Here is a 20,889-nt window from a genome sequence, read left to right on the forward strand (position 1 = left end):
GAAGATGGAACAAAAGTATGGCGCTAATTGCTTGTTGGTTTTTCTTTGGGTCTTTTCGGATGAAATTGTGGTAAAAGTTGTGTAATTATAGGTGTTTTTGAAATCTTATTCGCATGCAACATTGGTTAGTTTAAAAAAAAAATATTATCTCGTAGTGAATGTAAAAGGAGCAACAAATGCAATAAATACATGTATTTGTTGTATATGTTTATAATAAAGAAGACTAGATCGTCATGGCTATTTATAGACTGTTTTGATCTCCTTGAGAAGAATAGTTCTATGTAAATATATGTAGGAAAAAATATCAAAATTCAAAGTGATACAATAAAAAAAATCTTTACTAAATTAAATACTAAATGATAATTGACGACCAAAACTATATTATTCAAAATTCTTTGGAAGATCTGATGCGTAATTTGTTAAAATAAATGTGCTAGGAAGCATCTGATTTTTCTGACAAAATATTCATCTGAGTGTCAAGGAAATCTGACTTAAAGCAAAGAAAAAACTGCTGATGGAGCAAAATGGTTTTTTCCCCACGAAACTGAACCAGCAACACACAACACACACAAATTAATAACAGTTTTAAAGACAAAACTTTAGATATTCAATACAGAAATTTATTTATTCGCACACATTTTTACACTCCTTCGTAGAATACAGAATTTTCTGACAATATCTTACAACGCATTCTCAATAAAAGCAAATAGTTTCCAAAAAATATATAGTTACAAACTGTATTACATAGAATAAAGAGAAGACTCCGATACAAGTTGAGCGTTCCTTGGCTGGCAAAGATTTTATTTTTCTGTCTTTTAAAAAATTTGGAAAAAGGGTATTGACTAAACAACCTTTATGATAGTTTGATGGGTCAAAAACTACCCAATAATGTTGTCACGGATAGTAAAAACTGTAAGGGACCCTGGATTGTCTTGCTCAAGAATGTGATCGTAGAAAAATAAGCTGTTTTTTTTTCATTATTCAATGCTTGCATGCATGTACCTATTGTATAATCGCTCTATAAACCTTACAACCACCAGTTGCATTCATAACTGCATAAACGCAACAGCTCTAACCAACATTTAGAAAAAAAATGATATTAAATTACAAATATAAGTAATACACTATATTCTCATCAAAAGCATCGTTTACTGCTTAAATAACTTAACAGAGAAAAAAACTAGCATGTCCAACACCAGACTTGGACATTTGTCGTGTTTTTCATATTCTTTTTTTTTGTCATGTTGTAAATTTTGATTTTACCGGTTGTCAGTAAATATAAAATTTACAACATGACAACATGTTGTAAATTTTGAATTTACTGCCACCCGGTAAATTCAAAATTCACATTACATTTTCGATAAAATCACGTTATTCATGTAAATATCACAATGGGATGTTCAGAAGAGACTTTCAAATGGCCAGCAAGAATATCAATTTTGATTTTTAAAAGATACGGATGACATAGACCCCCGGTCGTGCACTGAATTCAGTACTTGCTGTGACGTGTTAAACGCCGCAGGTGACGAATCGAGAATGTTGAATCTCTGGCCACAGCCGTGACAAATGACAGTGTCTTGTAGAGCTAGAGAGACCGGAAATTGTGTACTAATGCACCTTTAGAAACCCGCGAAGACTCTTTTGAGATAATGGGCGGATTTAGCCTTCATTAACACCTGAAAATCAATCAGTGGCCGTCAGAGGAAAATTGATTTACTTTGTTGATTTAACCTTTGTTTTCTTACTTCTACCTTTGTGTTCGGTCTTTAAAAATCTACAGATTTGTGAGTTCAAAAACATCTGATAAATTACCTTAATTTACAGTGCACTGTGCTTGAATTGTAGAAAAAATTTTAAAAAGTAATATCCACCTTTTTCCACATTACTTGTTTGTTTGATTGCCATGGTATAACTGTAGCAAAAGTGCGATGATTTTTTAGATCAAAAATAATTTTACTTGAACTTCAAACTCCATCAGATCACAGTAACACAGCAACCTCTTCCTTGTACAAGCTGTTATTACTGCTTTTGATTTTGCAACTTTACCAACTGTACTATAGCTGTCACTTATATGCCACTAATCTTCTATAACAACATGTATAGGTGTACTACTATATATTATCCTCTCTCTCAATATATTATCCCCCCCCCCTCTCTCTCTCTCTCTCTCTCTCTCTCTCTCTCTCTCTCTCTCTCTCTCTCTCTCTCTCTCTCTCTCTCTCTCTTTAAAAGATGGTGGACAGACTCTTTGTTGACTGGAAATACCGGTATATCTGTTGCAACATATGAAAGTTCTATTATCGCTGGAAGTTCATTTAATCAGATTTTATCATGCAATTCTGAATTTCTATATCTACGAAAGAGGGAAAATGTGTGTAACACTTGTTGCATTTCTAAACAAATCGGGTTTCATAAAGAGAATCTGATAGCATAGTTGTTGGATTAATTCTGATTCTGAGAAGCGTTAACCCACATGAGATTACATTTTAATGATCTGACTCAATTCGTATCTCTAGGTGTGAATCGACATAGTGGCGACAAATAGGTTCATAATTGTCACATATCGCCACGGTATTGTATTTCAACCGTATAAACATCTATACCAAAATACTCAAATGCATTTTCTATGGACTATATTTATGTTTCATTAAATTTTCAACATCTTGACTGTGATCCCTCAAATTACATCTAGGAAAAAATATTAATATTAATATGAAGTTGTATTATATCATTATCAATACTAGTATTAGAATTGCGATAATTAATCATTAAACTTTGAACTGCATGTTTCAAAATACTAGATCACTCCATATGACTTTGGGCAAAAAAGGTACCAGTAAAATCATATGCATGTATATTTCATATGTTCATTCGAAGTTTTTTCAAACTTATCAATTATATTGCATTTACTCATGAATTGATGCTACAAAGTCATCAATGGTATGGGGCACCTTGAGATATTAATGTGGATATAAAAAAAACATATATTTAAACTATAACCACCGTTTTGTAATTTTCAAATTATTTAACTTTGACCAGAACTTACATTTAAAAATGCCTAGAAAGGAGAAATTAAAACTGAGAAATACGAACTCGTGACATGCAGATCAATAGCAGACGCCTTACACTATTGCGTTGGAAGACTACATGTATTAATATGCATGAAATTATGTTGATCGAATTTCATTGTTCATTTCGAAAGAAAGTACGACAAAATGGAGGTATCCCATACGTCCTTTAAAAAAGAAAAATATATCAACAGAGCATAAATGGGGAAAAAAATAAACAAAAACAAAATCGAAGAATTTTTTGCATTTATTCTAAACGCTCATTTTTTTTTATATAAAGATGATAACACATTTCTTAATTTTTTTGAATTTATATTTTTAATATTAATACAAATACTCACCTTTGATTTGTTACCTATACATGTATTAAGTGTAACAATTCACTAACGATATATTTTGCATGATCTTGATGACTCGATGAAAAAAAACCCCCAGATTTATTTTTAATTTTTAGCATGTGATTTGTTAGTAGGATCTAGGATTCAAGATCTAGGAATCGAATATTTCAAAATGACAAATTCTTCATAAACCTTTTAAAAACGATTGAATTTGTAGAATTTTACGCCTATATAGATAAAAACCATTTAAATATCTAAGACCCTTCCAAGTCTTCCAAATGAAAAAAAGTGAATATAAAGAAATGATAAAGTACTGAATTTCAATCTAAAACAATGAATCTTAAAGAAATTAAAATCAATTTTCAACAGTTTGATTTGGTCAAGATTAAGAGTTATGAATGTGGCTTTTTAAAGGGACATGGTCACGATTTTGGTCTAATTTTATTTTTCTGTTTTTACTATTTGTAATGCTGAAGGAATACATACCTAATGATCAAATGAAATTTGGGTGCCAGTCGTTGAGTTTTAAGCAAAATACAGGGCTTACAATTCTTCGTCATGTAAACAAGGCTCGTGCCCTATTTTTGTTTACATAGGTTCAATATACCAGTAAAAAATCTTTTAAAAGCTGATTTGTCTATCTAATTATTCATTTTAAGCATAAACAAACAATTCTTAACGATTAACACATTCATTTTAGGTCTAAAACTGGAATTTTCACTTCAATATTCAAAATGTAAAAAAAGTTTTGTTTACCTAGCGAAGAATTGTAAGCTCTGTAACTTGCTTATGACTCATCAAATGACATTCAAATATTGGTTGCCTATTTAAAATGCCTCACTGAAGTATTGTAGGCATTAAAATCGAAAAAATAATTTTTGACAAAAATCGTGACCATGCCCCTTTAAAAACTACTTTAATATATATTATCTAAATATTGAAAAACGAAATAAATTTGTTTTTTTTTTTAAAGCACAGAATAATGTAATTCTCATATTTTCAAATATTTTGCTCATTTCATGATATAAGAATGCTTATGAATTATAATAAAATTGAATACAGTACAGATTGGCAAAAGTTACATTACTAGTAAGTTATTGTTAATCTTTATAAAATGGAACATTAAAAAAACTATATGCATTCTTATACATGTATATTACAGAGGGAAAATTATAGTAATGTGAAGTGTAAATTAAAATCATAAGTTTTGGAATATTTTTTTATAGATGATTTGATTCACATTCGTGCTTTTGTAAAAATTCAGGTTTTTCTTATCAGATTTATATTTATATGATATCTAACATTTATGCATACATTATAGGTTGAATAATCACGTGATCAGCAGTAGAGTCGGCCATTGGATAACTAAAAAGTGTAATGCACTACAATTATTTTCTTCCGAAGATCATTTTTTGTCACAAAATTTAATTGAATGAAAACAAATGATAAAGAACAAAACGGACAATTTAAAAAAAATATATAGCCAAATATAACTTGACGAATGTAAATATATATTTTCGATTATTCAATTTCTATTATGAAACGGCACGTGCGAATTTTATTACGCTGCATGGCTTCAAATCGTTGAAAATTCTCAAACCGTAATTCCTGATGACCACATGCACAGTAATCCAGAATACACTAAAATCCACAGACCCTCATGTTCAGCCAAATATCTACTACTGAGCATGTTAAAAATCCATTTCAAATTTTTGTCATCGAATTTCATATCCATACATCTCCTCAAGATCTTCGAAATTCCAAGACCAACACTGCTGAAATTTCAGGGGTTTCATTATTAATATATCCATTATATAAATGAAGAATTTTCACTTTCATACTTTTTAAGCAAAAAGTATTCCAAGTGTCCGAAGAAAGACCCACTTGAAGGAAACAATTTTGACACAGAGGTGTACACAATGATATAAAGTTAAACTCGTGTAAATATTGTTCAGTTTCGAATGATGGCGTAACAAGCTCTCAGTATTTTAACAGAATAACCACATTTATTGTTTCTTCCTTGAAATCGTCCCCAAGAATAAACGCTTCGTGACAGAGGTTGCAGTTTTTATTCCGCCATTTTGCATGATACATGCAAATTTTGGTTGGTTCCGTGTGTTTTCACATTTGATGAAAAACATAGATTAATTAGAGTATCTATAAGAAACAGGCCTCAATCATATGACAATTGCGTGTGGTTTTACAAGGACCGATCAACGGCGTAATATTTTAATACACTATGATATTGTGTGCTAGGACAAGGCTTGTGGCCCAGAAGTCACTTTGTGGAAGTCGTAAACTTCGCGTTTCTCACGAAACCCAGTTTCGTGATTTGGGACGTGGTTTTATTTGTTAATATGGCGCCATTTGGTTATCGACAGGTTTTCTTTTGGTTTAAAGGTTCATCCGAGAAAAATTGTCGATTAAGTTTGGTTGTGTTGTCTCGAAGAAACAGATTTGGTTTACTATTTCAAAGTTTTGAGTTTTATTCTTTAATTTTGAATGAACTCTTTGATACTATGTGGATTTTTAAAATATTTTTTTTGGCTTTTGTTATATCATTTTGTACTGAAAGCTGGAGACAGATTACCCCAGGAGAGACGGAAGCAGATGTAATTACGTGAAATATACAAGTTTTCCAATTAGTTTTGATCTTTATTTTATTTTGTTCATCACGAAGGAGAGACTTTCCTGTAAAATGATGTTTTTGACAGTTCAAACGACAGATAACAGGCTAAACTATAATTTATAGCGTCTAGGGAGTTACAGCACAAACACAATTACATTTCTGATGATGCCGACAAACAGATACTCATCTATTCATATGCTTATGACAAAAAATCCAATTTGATGTCAATACAGTATCGTAAACATGATTATTTTTATTTTCCAAAAAAATATTTTTTCAGAGCGCAGAAAAACATCCCAAACCAAACTGCTTCAAAATAAAAAAAAAAAAAAACTGCAGTCATGCCGATAAAATTTGTCCGGATTCGAAAAGCAAGCACTTAGGTGACCGCGAATAAAGATTCCGCTCGGTGGATTTCATGCAATGGCTACGTTCATGACAGAACCCATTTCCTCCAGTCTGTTGTAACCCTGTAACCAGGAGCAATCCCTCATTATACAAAAGACCCGCTGTAGAACAAGAAGAGCCCCTTTTTCTGTAATTTCCAATATGAATTTTTAAAAAAGTGAGATTTTTCTCCAAGACAGAGCACTTTTTCAAAAAAGTCAAAATTAAAATGAAATATTTCAAAAAACGAAAGGGAATTACGAACTGCCAAGAGAGAAGCTGTTGATACAATGGAGGTCATATGTCAGCGAAATTGCACCAATCAAACTTGTCAAATTCATGGTTAAGTTGCATCACCTGAGCGTTTAATGCATTGTTATTTGTAGCGATACCACCCAAACATTGCAGCTCATTTCCAAAAGAGCTTTCTAGTGAGTCTAGTGATCGTTACCACAAGACATTCTAGATGGCGCAACGGAGTTCAGCAGTAAAATTATACACGTGTTTTGTTTGTTCGCAAAATGTCATAATAGTCGCACAATGTCATGAATTCTTCTTGGATAAAACACTTAATATAAAGTTTCCTTTTTTTGTCAATCTTATTTATAAAGCAATTAGATAAGTGTTAATTTAATGAAAATATATAGTTACTTCTTTGGTTTCATTTTTTAAAAACAAATAGAATGATGATTTAAACAGTTATTTCAACTTGAAAATTTTGATTATATAATTGATGAGGTACATGTAAATACTAAGTATTCAGTTGGACAAGTTACTAATATGACATAAAACTTCCATTTGTTTTAAAATTCAAACCAAAATGTTAATGAGAACGAGCAAAACACAATTATAGTGTTCTTCTATACATTGTATATAATATTCTATATCTTTTTTTTCATATGTACACGCATATGAATTCAATATGGTAAATGAGCACCCAAGAGTTGTTTCAAGCTGTGATGTAACAGACCGTTGAAGTAACCTCTGGCTATACAGAGGGAAAATAGAAGAAAGGGTCAACAATATCAGATTAACCGCGCTATAATTGTTTTCCTAAAGCCATGTTTCAGACAATATTCTTCCACAAGGCATGCAACTGCATTATTTTACATTCAATTAAGTTATGCTAGTAGTTATTTTGTTGGCCCAGGTCCTATCTAAATGCAGCGCTCGATAGCTCAAGACGAATATCAGAATGTCACGGAATATGTCTGGATTTTAGGGTTTTTTGTGAATGTATTTTTTTGAATACTAGATTCCCCATAACCCTTTTTTTGGTAATCCCTTTGCAGAAACTTCTTCCAGGATTGATGCGTCTTCAGTTTAAATTAAGTGTACCCAAGATGGACAAAATAATGGTTTCTTTTCCTCTCGAAGAAAAAATGCAATCATTTCTACGAGATGAAAGATACAGCAATCATATTGGCGTTCTTTTGAATGCTATTTCTGTAATAACTCTATTCAATTTTAATTTAAGAGTGCCCAGTTTCCCATTTTTGCTCTCGTCCCTCGAGTGAAAGAAAATTGATACAGAGTTACCAGTTATTATACACATATTAAGCCTTGCGTGCCAATTGGAACAAAATTTATTCATCCGCGGCAACTTTGGGACTACATTCGCGTGTGAAGATGCAGACGATCAGCTATGGCGGACGACAGATGCCCTGTTTTCTATTGGCCTCGACAAAGTCATTCGTCTGTCAATTTATTTCTGTCATTCTCTCTGACTTTTTCCAGCTTTCCATCGGAACAAAAATGAAAACGCTAAATGCAGTGTTACGCTTAACACCTTTTTATTTCCCAACTTCTTCCGTTCGGAGGAGTTATTTCTTTATCTCCTTTTACACCATTCTTCTTTAGTCACAAAACGAAAAAAAGGAAACCTTTTTTTGTTTCAGCAGCTAGACTTTGAAGACCATTGATTACCTTAATACTATTTCTGCACCAATTCACCTTTTATCATTTAAACAAATGATTTGTTAAAATTATTTTGCAGTTCATTTATACACTGTTATGTGTCAATAACGTTTAAACCATAGAAAGACCAGGCGATTCACGGATGTCACTTTTCTATTGTGGGTTTCTAAACATTTCCTGACCTTCTAAACAACGTCACCTGCCAAGAATGCAGAAATCGCGATAATGATCGATTGATATTTTTTGGAAAGGTTATAATTATTTTTAGTAGATGTTATCTTTGATTAACGGATTAAATCAATTTATATAAAGACCGGAGTAAAAAAAAAAAACAACTAGACTGAAGATAAAAATCATATTTTAGATATAATGTTTGATATTAAGGCAAACATTGAATTTGATACACGAAACAAAATTATCCAAATGCATGTATTTCTAATCAATTTTCAAAATAATTTCAAATTTCATAACCAGAAACTGATAACATTTGCTGAGAGTTAAACTGATCAAAAAGACTCTCCATGTGGATCTATAATCGATAATCGATAATTAAAGTAATCCAAAGCCATTTTGTTGATATTTTGTTCAGATTTTATTCAGATACAATTTCATGTCATTTTGTTTTATATATATATATATATCTTATACGTTAGTTAACGAAAGTGACAACAATATTTGATCATATATATTCACATTTTATAAATTTTACGAATTTAAATAATGATCATTACCTTCAACAAAGGACATATATAATATCATACAATCAATTAAACATCAAAAAGACAATTAAATAAAGTTTCATATATTCCAGTGACTGATACACATGTAATGCATTACGATACACATTATTTCATGAATAAGGTGTCAAACATTCCAGTGGTTTACACATTTGATGCGCATTCCAATACATGAACATTATTTTTTTTTTAAATTAAACCTTTTCTACCAATTGTCTCATTACTTCATGCAATGAAATTAAAAAAAACAGGACAGTGCATTTTTTTTTCTTTTGGCATTTCAATCGTTTTACCGTATATTAAAAATGAAAATGTAAAAAAAACGGGTTGACATTTCTTATTTTGTCACGACCGTTCTCTTCCGAAACTCCAAGCTTTTGTCCCAATTATTTTCCTTCAGGTCTCAAATTTCACATGTCCTTTTACTTGAAATTATTAAATTACAGGTGATTATTATAATTACTTTAAATAAAATTTTAGCATTAATCTACGTCACATTCAATCATTTTTTGTTATAAATATATCATTCTAAAACATAACGTATTTTGAAACATGATGAATAAATAAAAAATAGACGTGAGATTTTGGTTATATTTGTGTCATTTTATGAATATCTTAAAAAAATGGATTATAAAATAAGCTGACTTGGAACATGTGATAAAAAAGCATAACTACTTTTTAACGTGATGAATTTACCCGTTATATTTTACATCTACTAAATAGTACTTTGTAAGTGGTGCAAAAAAGATAATTATCAAAACATCTGTTGAAGTCGGCATTTTTCTCTCCATTGAATGCAAATGAACACATCAATTTATTATATAATAAAAGTAGGTATGTTGCAGAAAAAATATCGATAAATCAATAATCATGTTATTGTGACTTTAGAGAGGTGAGACAAATTGTCAGATATTAGTCCGCGCTTTTGGTGACATGAATACATGTCGTCCTGAATAGACCAGTCTTTTGGGTCGCCATATGCAGCATGGGATGATGGGTATTGATACCAAGGTGATGTCTTAACAACGGGGACTGGTATTCCGCCGGTCATGGGTTGTTTGTCGTATATTCTGTTAAAAGAAACAAAACAAAAATTGCATTAAAGCAAATCTTATTTGTTAACACATGTACATTGGTCCAAAATTAAGATCATTGATATTCGTGGATATCAATTTTCCTTGAATAAAGTAAATTTTTCTGCAGCTTCGAGGATATGCTAGGATATACTATATTCGTGGAAAATGTTTATGTTATTAAAATATATAATTTTCTACTCTTATATTTCGATATATATTTGATTTTGTCGATTGGGTCATGAGCTTCGTGCAAAACTCAGGAAAAATTGGTGCTCAAACGAGTATTTATGAAACTACAGTACATATGAGTTAAATTTAGAATTCATTTTTTTAGAAAACGAACCTAGAAGGTGTTCGATTGGAAATTGCAGAATGAATGACTGAAGCGGGCGTGGCGCCTGTAACTGGGCTACTTGTAGAAAGCAGAGAGCTTTCATTCTTGTTGACACAGTTGAGTTTCGGACTCTCCCCGGGGTCAGACCTCGGTGTAGAGATGGGGCTGGGATGGATGTTCTGACTCGGCTTCGTGCAATGCCATGACGCCGTATTGTTTATCACGTTCACCCGCGCTGAATTGTTGTTATTGTTGTTGTTGTTATATATATTCACAGGGGAACCTCCCCCCATATGGTCCGAGTTCCTGGAAGATTGCATTGACCTTGGACTAGCAGCGTTTTTGATCACTGAACTGTGATGGAGTGGCATCGTTGAAGACATTCCCTGATTCGCCCCAATATCAGACGGAGAACATATCACTTTGGTTTCCTTGAATAAACTAGACGTTGGCGGCAGGCAGGGATTATGTCCCACAATCCCGTCCACTCCATTATACATGGCGGACGACCTCAAATCTACCGGTTCTATAGACCCGTTAAGTCTCGTAGGAAGTCTATCGTTGCCATACTCGTATGCATATTTTCTATAATCGTTGTCGTATCGCCCGACGTCTTCTCCGTAATGGGCTTTCTTGGCTATGTCTAAGTCGTAGGAATTGAATCCGTATTTTGTCACATCGTAACCGAACTTGGCTGGCTGAGCCATCAAGTCTGAATAGCCATTGCCGGGATACGCCAGCGTATGTTGGTATTGTCTGTGAGGGTCTAAATAGTATCCATTAGTGTAGGCGTGCTTTTCACTGTCCGCCAGACGATAACTCTCCGTCCCAGGGTACACCGATCCATGGAAACTGGCATAACCTCGATAAATGTCGGGCTCGATTGCAGAGGGATACGGGTATAAAAGGTCGGGTTTGAAATCCGCAACATCGTATCCATTATATTGTGGATATCCCGCATAACCATTTAGCACAGGTTCCCGGGAACATTTTCGCTTTCGACCCGGGCTTTGAACATAGTTTTCTCGAACACAGGTTTTTTGTTTCTTGTTTTTCACATTCTTCATTTTGGACACGATTTCATCGTTTGGAAAATCGAATCCTGAACAAATGTCAAGGTCAAGCAATGGATAAGGTAGCTTAAACTCATTTCCTCTTTTATGGAACAAATCAGCACCTTCATCGTCCCTAAAACAAAAATGTATTTCTTTGAAACTTCTCGTCCATTAATGATTAATTATTCAATATTTATCCACAAACTGACTCAACACATCCTTTCCCAGCTTTACAACTAGATACACTCAAGTCAACTTTTTAGAGTAAACGCGACTGTCTTACTTATTATGTAACCGCTCTTTTATAACAAATCCGCAGAATTTTTAGAATTCTAGTGAACTTTAGAAACTGTATTCGATATTTTTTAAGCACCATAGGCTTATCAACAAACCCCAACCATTTTTCAATTATTTTAGTACCACGTTGTATAGATATTAAAAACACACTCACGTCAGTTGCCTGTGGGTGCATATCACAAAATCAGGCTTGCTGTTTTTGTATATGACTTTACAGCTCGACTGCAGCCACAGCCACCGGAAGTCCTTCGTGCACCAGCGATAGGCAATCAGACCGGAACTTCCGGTTTTAATCACTTAAAACAAAAAGAAAGATAACATTTATTTTTCATTTTTAGAAAAAAAGCGTTTACTTTACTGAAAATGAAAATCAGTCTACATGATAAATTGAATGTAATATGCTTCGCTTTATTTTGGGATGTAATTGAGTCAAGCAAGAAAATTATGTGATCTTTTATTATACATTTATTAATAATTAGTTTGGTCTCTGTTGTAATATGAATATTAAATATAATAATTATCAAAATATTCATAGACATATCAAATTGTATTCATAATCATTGAAATACAATATGTAACTAAAAAAAGTCAGGGGAAATACTAATAACCCGAGAGTCAATTTTGTTTTATTCGAGGATTGAATTTTCCTTCCACGTCGAAAAATGTGTGACATTGCGGATCATAGTTACTATACATATTGATATTTGGCGACAGCATGAGATCTTTTGTCCTGCTCGGAAGACACTAATACCCGAAAAAACAAAGGCCGGGAGCCACAGAGAGGAACTGTCATTAGCTGCCAGGGTGATTTTAAACAGTAATCGAGAGCAAAGGATACGTTAAATTGCCAAATGTCAGTATCGTAAAGGTTAAATTTCAATTTGAGTGTTAATAAAAATGTTTGGGATATGATGGTTTTTTTCCTGCTTATGTGAATAACAATAGCTTATGCGAATAACAATAGTTTATGGGATACAAATATGGGAATGCGTGTTGTACAATTGTATGGGTTTTGAAACAATTTGTGTGCATTTTCCCAATAAAATTATTTATTTACAAAACATTATGAATCACGTAAGTTTCACCTGAGACTTATTTTAAAGTTTTGTTTTGGGTTTTTATCTAATTATATTCATTTGCATGCAAAGATAATTTTTATTAAGTTATGATGATCATATCAATTATTGATACTACAAATATATATTCATTTCTAGAATATAGTTTTACATACTTGATGCAGTATTAATATATATATAATGCTGATATCAAATTATGGATGGTTAATTAATTGTTGCATGCATGCTTACATTCTTGATGAGCTGATGAAAAGTAGTTCAAATCATCGGGATGAATTAGATCATATCCCGATTTGGTCGCCAGTTCCCTGTCTGCAAATCCAAACATCGCTTTTCCCCTGAAAACAAACATTGCATATTAAAATTAATGTATTGATGTTATATTGTATTATGAAAAAAAAAAACCGACCATGAATATCATACATACATGGTAGAGAACTGTTTAAAATTTAGATAATAAAAATTGTTTTAGATGAATTATGTAGACAAAAATAAATATTTAATATGATCTCTTTCGAAGAAATATAATGTAATCATCATCAGTTTACAAAAACAGATTGTTGGTATCTACTTTTTTTCCGAGGGCGGGGGGGGGGGGGGGGAGTTGTTGTTAATTTCAATTATAAAAAATCAACCTGTATATAATTTGTGTCTGTTTAGCTTTTTTTCATATCTGTATAACAAATATTTATTTGAGACTGCGGCATGCAGATTCTATTTATTATAACTGTCAGCACCAAAACTCAAGTGTTGAAATACATATCTACGTTTATTTGATATGCACTTGTACTATTAGTGATAATATATATGTTGTTATTATTTTTTTGGAAATCCTAGCAAGTTGATAAAACTAGTTTATGAAATAATTATGAATATTATATGTAAAAATTATTACCATTTGTTTAATACTGTATCTATACAATAAAAAACTTCAAGTCATGCAGTGAACTATATATCTGGAATTATGTTTATGTTTTTAAAACACATGGCATTTCAGATATCCATTAAATGTGAGAATTTTGTTGCATCATCGTTGCATGTTTATTTTGCTTCATCGGGAATAAAAGAACTACCCATGGCCACGATTTATCATGAACGTTTCGAATGACGAAGTTCAATATGGGCAAAAACATTTATTTAACAGATATTCATTTTCATTATTTTATCACCGTCTTTTGTGAAATCCAGTTATAATCTCACGATTGCTATTTTTACAAGTTCGGTGTGGGAGGATTTATGTTAACATGTAAATTTCTTTCATTTTTAAATTTCAAGTAGTACACAAAACCTTGACAAATTATGGCACGAATTTACATTTTTATGGGATTTATCATGCTATTCATGACATTTCTTACACTATTAAGTTACAACCTAAGAATATATCAAAACAAATTTAGATTTCAACAAAAGTTTTTAACCAATGAAAATCAGAAAAAAATACGAAATGCGATCCGATTTAAGTCCGGGATAGATAAACAGTTCAGACCTTTTTATGTATATTTAATTTTTTTGCTAAATCATTGTTGATATTTTGAGGCTTACTCTTTATAGTCACAGTGACTTTATAACTTTAAACGTTGCCCATGTCATGTAATTACCACTAAGCAAGTCTTGGCTCTTGCTTGAATCATATAAATCATTCTGGTATATTTTATATTTCAAACAATTTCTTAAGCCTTTAAATACATGTATATGTATATTCAAACAAAAGAAACCAGAAAATTTTGCAGTCTCTGAAATCCACCACCAGATTTATTTCAACAAAGACGTCTGGTTTTATTTAATAACACTTAAATTATATATCCAGTTTTCTCTGCACCATAGTTTTGAAGGCAGTTGACAATAACAGATAGTTAAGATTTTCTGTATGATCCCAATATTTTGTCAAATCATTTAATGACAGTCTCAGCCATAGAGGTAACTTTTTTTGAATGAATAATTCAGTTTCTCAAAACGGCTTTTTAAGTTAAGCCAATTAGTGAAAGTGAAACATATTTCATGTTACCTCTTTAATCATTAACGCCCAATATTGTGTTTCTAAATTTCTATTACAAGCCGATAATCTATGCAGAGAGTAGTAATTATTTATCGTTTGCGTGCTAAAAATATCTCTGCTTTTTTACAGTAATGTATTACTCTAATGTAATTGGTTACCATTTGCAACACATAAAGGACAACTATCACAATGTCGGGGCAGTGAAAGACTAAATATACCTTAGCATGTCTATTACACCGAAAGAAACAATGGCGTGTTAAGTGAACACGGGTCAAGTAAATTTCAATGTCAATTTCACCCTTCTTTACTACGAGGCGAAAGTTTTCATTCACAAAATACTCATGTAACATTCCCGTGATCAAATTGCCCCAAATTAGACAGACAACAGGCGATAAATATTCCCTATTCATTCACAAAAAGTGTATCTTCCTTCGTGTTTGTCCGACATGGTTTGGACCCGTGAAAAATACTACACGACACGGACAAGACACAATCATGCAACAATATCCGGTTGAACGAATCCTGACAGAGAAACAATTCGTTCGATGTATGCTACCGAAAGTGGTTACATTGTACGGTTGTCGTATTTCCCTCGTCTTCTACTTTGTCTTTTATCGTGTGATGGGCACATCCGGTGTTAATTTCACTTTTGAAAATGTCTTAATAACAGATAAATAATCTGATATGTATATATGTGTACGTTTAGGGAGATTTAGGGGTTCTAACACTGGAGTGTCAATGAAATTAACTTTACATTAAGCGGTCATTATTATGAAAGTAACACTGTTTTTTAGAGTATCAGATTTGATATACTATCTATATTACACATTTTAAGCTTTTATCTGAGGATCCTTGTGTATTCTTTAGAGTTCACGAAAGCTGAAATCCGTTTAACATAAGATATAGTCAAATCTGTAAAGTCATCATCGCGTTATCTGATATGGTCAATTTAATAATAATTCACTGTTTGAAGGATACGAGATGTCAAAGAGTTATAAATTAAAATGACAACCAAAACAAAATAACGAAAATCAGAGAGGAATTATGTGGATCGTGTTTTTGAATTATGTCATCAAAAAGATATGATTAATGGCTGGGGTTTCAGAAAACAGCTTGCCGGTCTTTAAAACTGATAGCCAAATCACAGTTCCCTAGATTTAAATTCTGTAAAGTACCCAACCTTTTTCCATATCGGTATTGACTACCACCGACCTCAAATTTGTAATATTTCTATAAAGTCCTCCCTTGTGGTATTTGGTTTAGAAATTACACAATAGTATTGAAATTTCAATCAAATGAGTAATCTAATTTGTGCGGTTTAAAGTCGTTGTTGAGCTAAAAAGGGACTTTTCTTTAGGATAAGATGAATGAATTTTCACAAGTCGAGTTTACCCAGCACCTGTGCTTCATTACAATTTTTGAGTTTTGTGCAGTAAAGTCCTTTTTTTTTTTTTAGAAAACATACATGTAGTTTTAAAAAATGGATTCCTTAAACTAAATTATTTTTAGGATTTTTTTTTTTTTTGCAAAACGAAAATTCTTCCAGAGAGAACCAACACGACTTCCATCAGAACTTGGAACAGAACTAAGCAGTTAGTTATGCATATACAAGCAAGAATTAACTACATACCTATTGTCCATTGACATCGGAGAAAAATCCATTTTGTGTTTTGATTTGAAGGTCAATTCTCGTGATGGAATGTCCATTAGCGAGAGTGGACCGAATGGGCAACATGTGGCAAACAAAGCTAGCTGTGGTTCCTCCGTCCGCACGTTTTGGCCGTGCAAAACTCGTATCCATCCACTGATTTCTAACGTCTAAAGTGAGAAAGAAGAAAATTGTGAGCTGCTTCAGAACTATTATAATAGCCTTGATTTTTTTTTGACTTTAACAAACTTTACGGTGAATGGGCATCTAATAAAAATGTTTGATACAAGCTTTTTCTAATATTCAATATGATTCTTGAAACAGACTTTAAACATCATGACAATCTGGTAAATTTTACAGTTTTCTGGAGGAGGGGGGGGGGGGGGGGTCAAATTGAATCTAGTAAATATACTGGTAGGTTAAATGAATAAATTAATAAATTTATAAACTTAAGAATCGGTGATTGTGGTATGATACATTGTACTTACAATAAATCCTGAGGTGTTGTCCAGTAAACATCGAAATCTGACTGTAAAAGACCTGTGTAAATACCGGGCGTTTTCTGAAATACAAAAAATACAGAAATGGTTATATATATATGGTGGTGCCTTTCCTGTTTTTCTTCTTTTAAAAATAAATAAACTGCATGCGATCAACAATATTATTTTCCCTTAATGACATTCACAAATATGATTATGTTAGGTTTAACTAGATGGAATATGAACAAGTTTTTATTTGTGTGTGTTGCGAAGCCCGAGAAAGGAGGACACATGTTAAATTGCTTAAAATCCGAAGGTTCAATGAAGATGAAGGAAAAATTGAAAAACAATTTTAAAAATGGAGATATTTTGCCCAACCTGGCATCATTAGTTCGTGGAGAGACATGGTGGATTTATCTTGAGGTAAGGTGGAGTTCCAAGAAAGCTGGCGTTTGAATTCTTCTCTGTCTTCTGAATGGATTAGCTCCATAACACTTTGATGGATGATATCAGACTGCAAGCAGAAATGTTACCATCCTTCCTTACTTTTATGCAATGATCTGTCATATTGCATTATGTTATATGAAAAAGGGGCAATATTTGTGTTATTGAAATGCAATTTGTAGATATCAAAAATTTTAAAAATTTTAAAAAGGCTAAAAACTTCATTTTGATTTAGATGTAAAATAAAAAAGCATCCAAAAAGAGAGTTTAGTTCTTTGAAATTATAGAATCTGAAGGCGAATATGGAAAAGGAAAATCACTATTGATATTTAGTATTTGTATTTAGAATAAAACAGGTATAATTTGATTCAACTCATCACCGATTCATGATGGTGTACATAAATGTTCATCCTTTTAAATGAAACAGTGTTTCATCCAGCAAAATACGCTGCATTTTCTATCACCCTAGTAATTCAGCTGTTTCTTCCGACGGTATATATAGAGTTACATTTTCAATATTAAATCACAATTATTTCTTGAATGCCTATAGTCATAATTCAGCCGGTCTTATTTATTATACCGCCTTCTTTGAAGTTAAGAAGAGGAGTTTGGATTTTTAAATAAAAGTCCAAAAAAGGAAGGAAAATCATATTTTGATCGTAAGCTCCTGGGTCACATAGAGAAAATACCACACGGCGAGATCAAAGGAAAAGCGCTTAGTTAAATTTGCACGTTGGTATCATCTGAGTAGTAAATTTATGATTAGAAGATTTCCTTTAGTTTTCAGCTCAATTTCCAGAAAACTTGAAAGACAAGGGACCAGGGATGTTTACGGCAAGGCAAAAACATTAAGGGGGATAATTACACTCCTCTGAAGCCATAGTTACATGGCATCAAGTTAAATCATTTAGACGGTAAAAAGATATTACTTAAAGCGATTCTATCTGTTACTTCCAAGAGGATCGGAAAATTGAATTTTTGTCGGGACGATGTCGTTAAATTGAGCATGAGAAAAAAACAATTCAAAGAGGTTGTCACAAGACTCAAGTTTTAATATCAAATCGATAGTTTCTGTATCATTACTGTGCATTATGAGGAGAATAAAACAGTTTCCTTCAAGATTTGCTCTACATCAGCAATTGTAGATAGAAATGAAATAATTCTCAAATACAACGTATTAAAAAATATCAATCATTTTTTTTATGTTTTGATGTGCGCGGCCCTGCTTTATGATGATACACTGTGAACTAATTCCAATAGAACAATATAGTTATTTTTTGTAATTACACAAAAGAGCTAGGTGTAATTAGGAACTATCATATTTAGGTAGTTTATTATATAATCTACACATGCATATAACTGTTGCATGCATAGATTTTTTTCTTCATAATTTTAAAGTGGTTTATTAATTTCAAATATATTTTCTATATATATATATCAATTATAGAATTTATTTTCTTACCTGATGAAATCCGAGATACTGTTCCACTGTTCTAGAGGCGTAGAATACTTCCCCATCACAGGTTATGACTACCATAAAACCGTACAAAGCCTGAAAAATAAGCATGAAATATATTTTTTACATGTTATTAAAATAAAATGAAAAAAATTCCTATTTCATAATAAACCGATACAAAATATTCTACTATTTATATACATGTGTTTGTCCTCTTTAATGTACTTGCAACAGTTTGATATATAAGAATTATTATTTCTTCAAATATATATTTATATATATATATATTCTTTACAAAATTCAAAGCTTCAATCATAATGGTGAGTAAAAATAGTTTGTGAATATTATAAATGTATGACTATGAAGAGAAACGAAGAAGCGATGTACGCATGTGAATGGAACAAAATAAAAATGATTTATATTTGAATTTAATTGTTCGAAAAATGACAGTACCTGCAATATACTGTCTCCTTCTGAAAACCCGGGTTCATGGAAGAGATGAGATCGTCCAATGATGTGGTGGCTGTCCAGGTTATACCGATCTGGGAGGACTGCTGGAAAAAGGGAGGACAACAAATACTTAAAATCTATCTGAATAAATTACTAAGTACATGTACACAAAAATGTAATGTATATAACTATCTGAATTCTTAAGTTATCAAGATTTATATGTACACAATTTATATAATCTTCTTAAAATCCCTTCTTTTATTTGTTGATTTTTTTTTTCTTTTAATAATTAGCAGCATATATATATATATATATATATATATATATATATATATATATATATATATATATATATATATATATATATATATGTAAAAATTCTTAATATTATTCTCAAAAATATTATGTGTTAAATACTAGTAACCTGTTACATTTTATATTATAATTTTGTAATGCATAATCATCATCATATTTACATGTAAAATCTTTTGCGCAATAAACTAGATGACTTGTATGAATTGGCATTACATGTCTTACTCAAGCAATGAATTATATTCGTTTCTTGATACTTTACACAAATCAGCATTCTAACTTATCGACAAAATTTGATTTCAAAATCATATATGCATAGATAAGGTTTTTATGTTCATAAACAATTTGTCGGATGTAATTTAGAGGCAGTGGGGTACATGTATATATAGTTTTGGCTATAAAACATTCAAAGACGGGATTGAAAAAAAATCAAACAAGCCATAACTAATTAAAGAATTTTTATATCATTATCATTTTACTCCTATCGTTTACAAGTAAATCTGAGGAATTTATGGACCACAATATCATCAACATATTGTTATCAGAACATCAAGAATATACTTCGAAAACTGATGCAATAGATGAATTCCACGTAATTAAATACAACAGTGAATCACCACAGAGCCCAACTCCTTGTAAGGTCGAATTCTGTTGAACTCAAAACACCGTATACTGGGCCCGTAAAAAGCCACGGTGCGGATCAAATGACCCCGGGGACGGGGATAAATCTCGGCTGAAATGAGGTGTAACAATTTAGAATGTTTATACTTGAGAAACTTTTAACAGAAAGGGTTTTGTCATTCAACTATTAGATCAGATTAAGAAATGAAGCTGATATCGGAAGACAGAATAGAACTTGTTCTCATATCAAATTATACGCAAGATAAAAAACCATCCGCTGACATTTTATCTACTATGACAAATAGGAATTCTGTTGGGTCCTATTTTGGGGGGAGAGATACAAGAACCGCCGAGGCAAGCAAATGGCGGACCACGGCACAGCGCAAAGACTTGCGTTCTTGTGTTTGTTCATTTAGACGGAAAATGCCTTATAACCTCTTTAAGAAGCAGTAGAGAATTCATGGGAACTAATTATCCGCAATTTTTGAGGGAGTTGCGAAAGGTCAAGAATAAACTAAAAGATACCCCAGTATCTAGTTTCTGAAGCCTATGCGCCAAGGAAGAATGAA

At 32.0% G+C, this 20,889-nt stretch overlaps 1 protein-coding gene across 1 annotated transcript in view; it reads right to left on the reverse strand.

The window, feature by feature from the left end:
- Window positions 1-8,969: 8,969 nt before the first annotated feature.
- LOC128185852 (single-minded homolog 1-A-like) overlaps window positions 8,970-20,889 on the reverse strand; it is a 35,299-nt gene continuing 23,379 nt past the window's right edge. The window contains exons 3-11 of the mRNA XM_052855524.1: window positions 19,391-19,491; window positions 18,944-19,033; window positions 17,416-17,551; window positions 17,047-17,120; window positions 16,541-16,728; window positions 13,146-13,252; window positions 11,993-12,134; window positions 10,496-11,674; window positions 8,970-10,146 (exon numbers count right to left, since the gene is read on the reverse strand). Coding sequence (XP_052711484.1) covers window positions 9,945-10,146; window positions 10,496-11,674; window positions 11,993-12,134; window positions 13,146-13,252; window positions 16,541-16,728; window positions 17,047-17,120; window positions 17,416-17,551; window positions 18,944-19,033; window positions 19,391-19,491 — 2,219 coding nt within the window. The 3' untranslated portion in view covers window positions 8,970-9,944. The remainder of the gene's footprint in view (window positions 10,147-10,495; window positions 11,675-11,992; window positions 12,135-13,145; window positions 13,253-16,540; window positions 16,729-17,046; window positions 17,121-17,415; window positions 17,552-18,943; window positions 19,034-19,390; window positions 19,492-20,889) is intronic.

The sequence above is a fragment of the Crassostrea angulata genome, chromosome 5 (assembly GCF_025612915.1).
Source record: "Crassostrea angulata isolate pt1a10 chromosome 5, ASM2561291v2, whole genome shotgun sequence".
NCBI classification, from domain to species: Eukaryota; Metazoa; Mollusca; class Bivalvia; order Ostreida; family Ostreidae; genus Magallana; species Magallana angulata.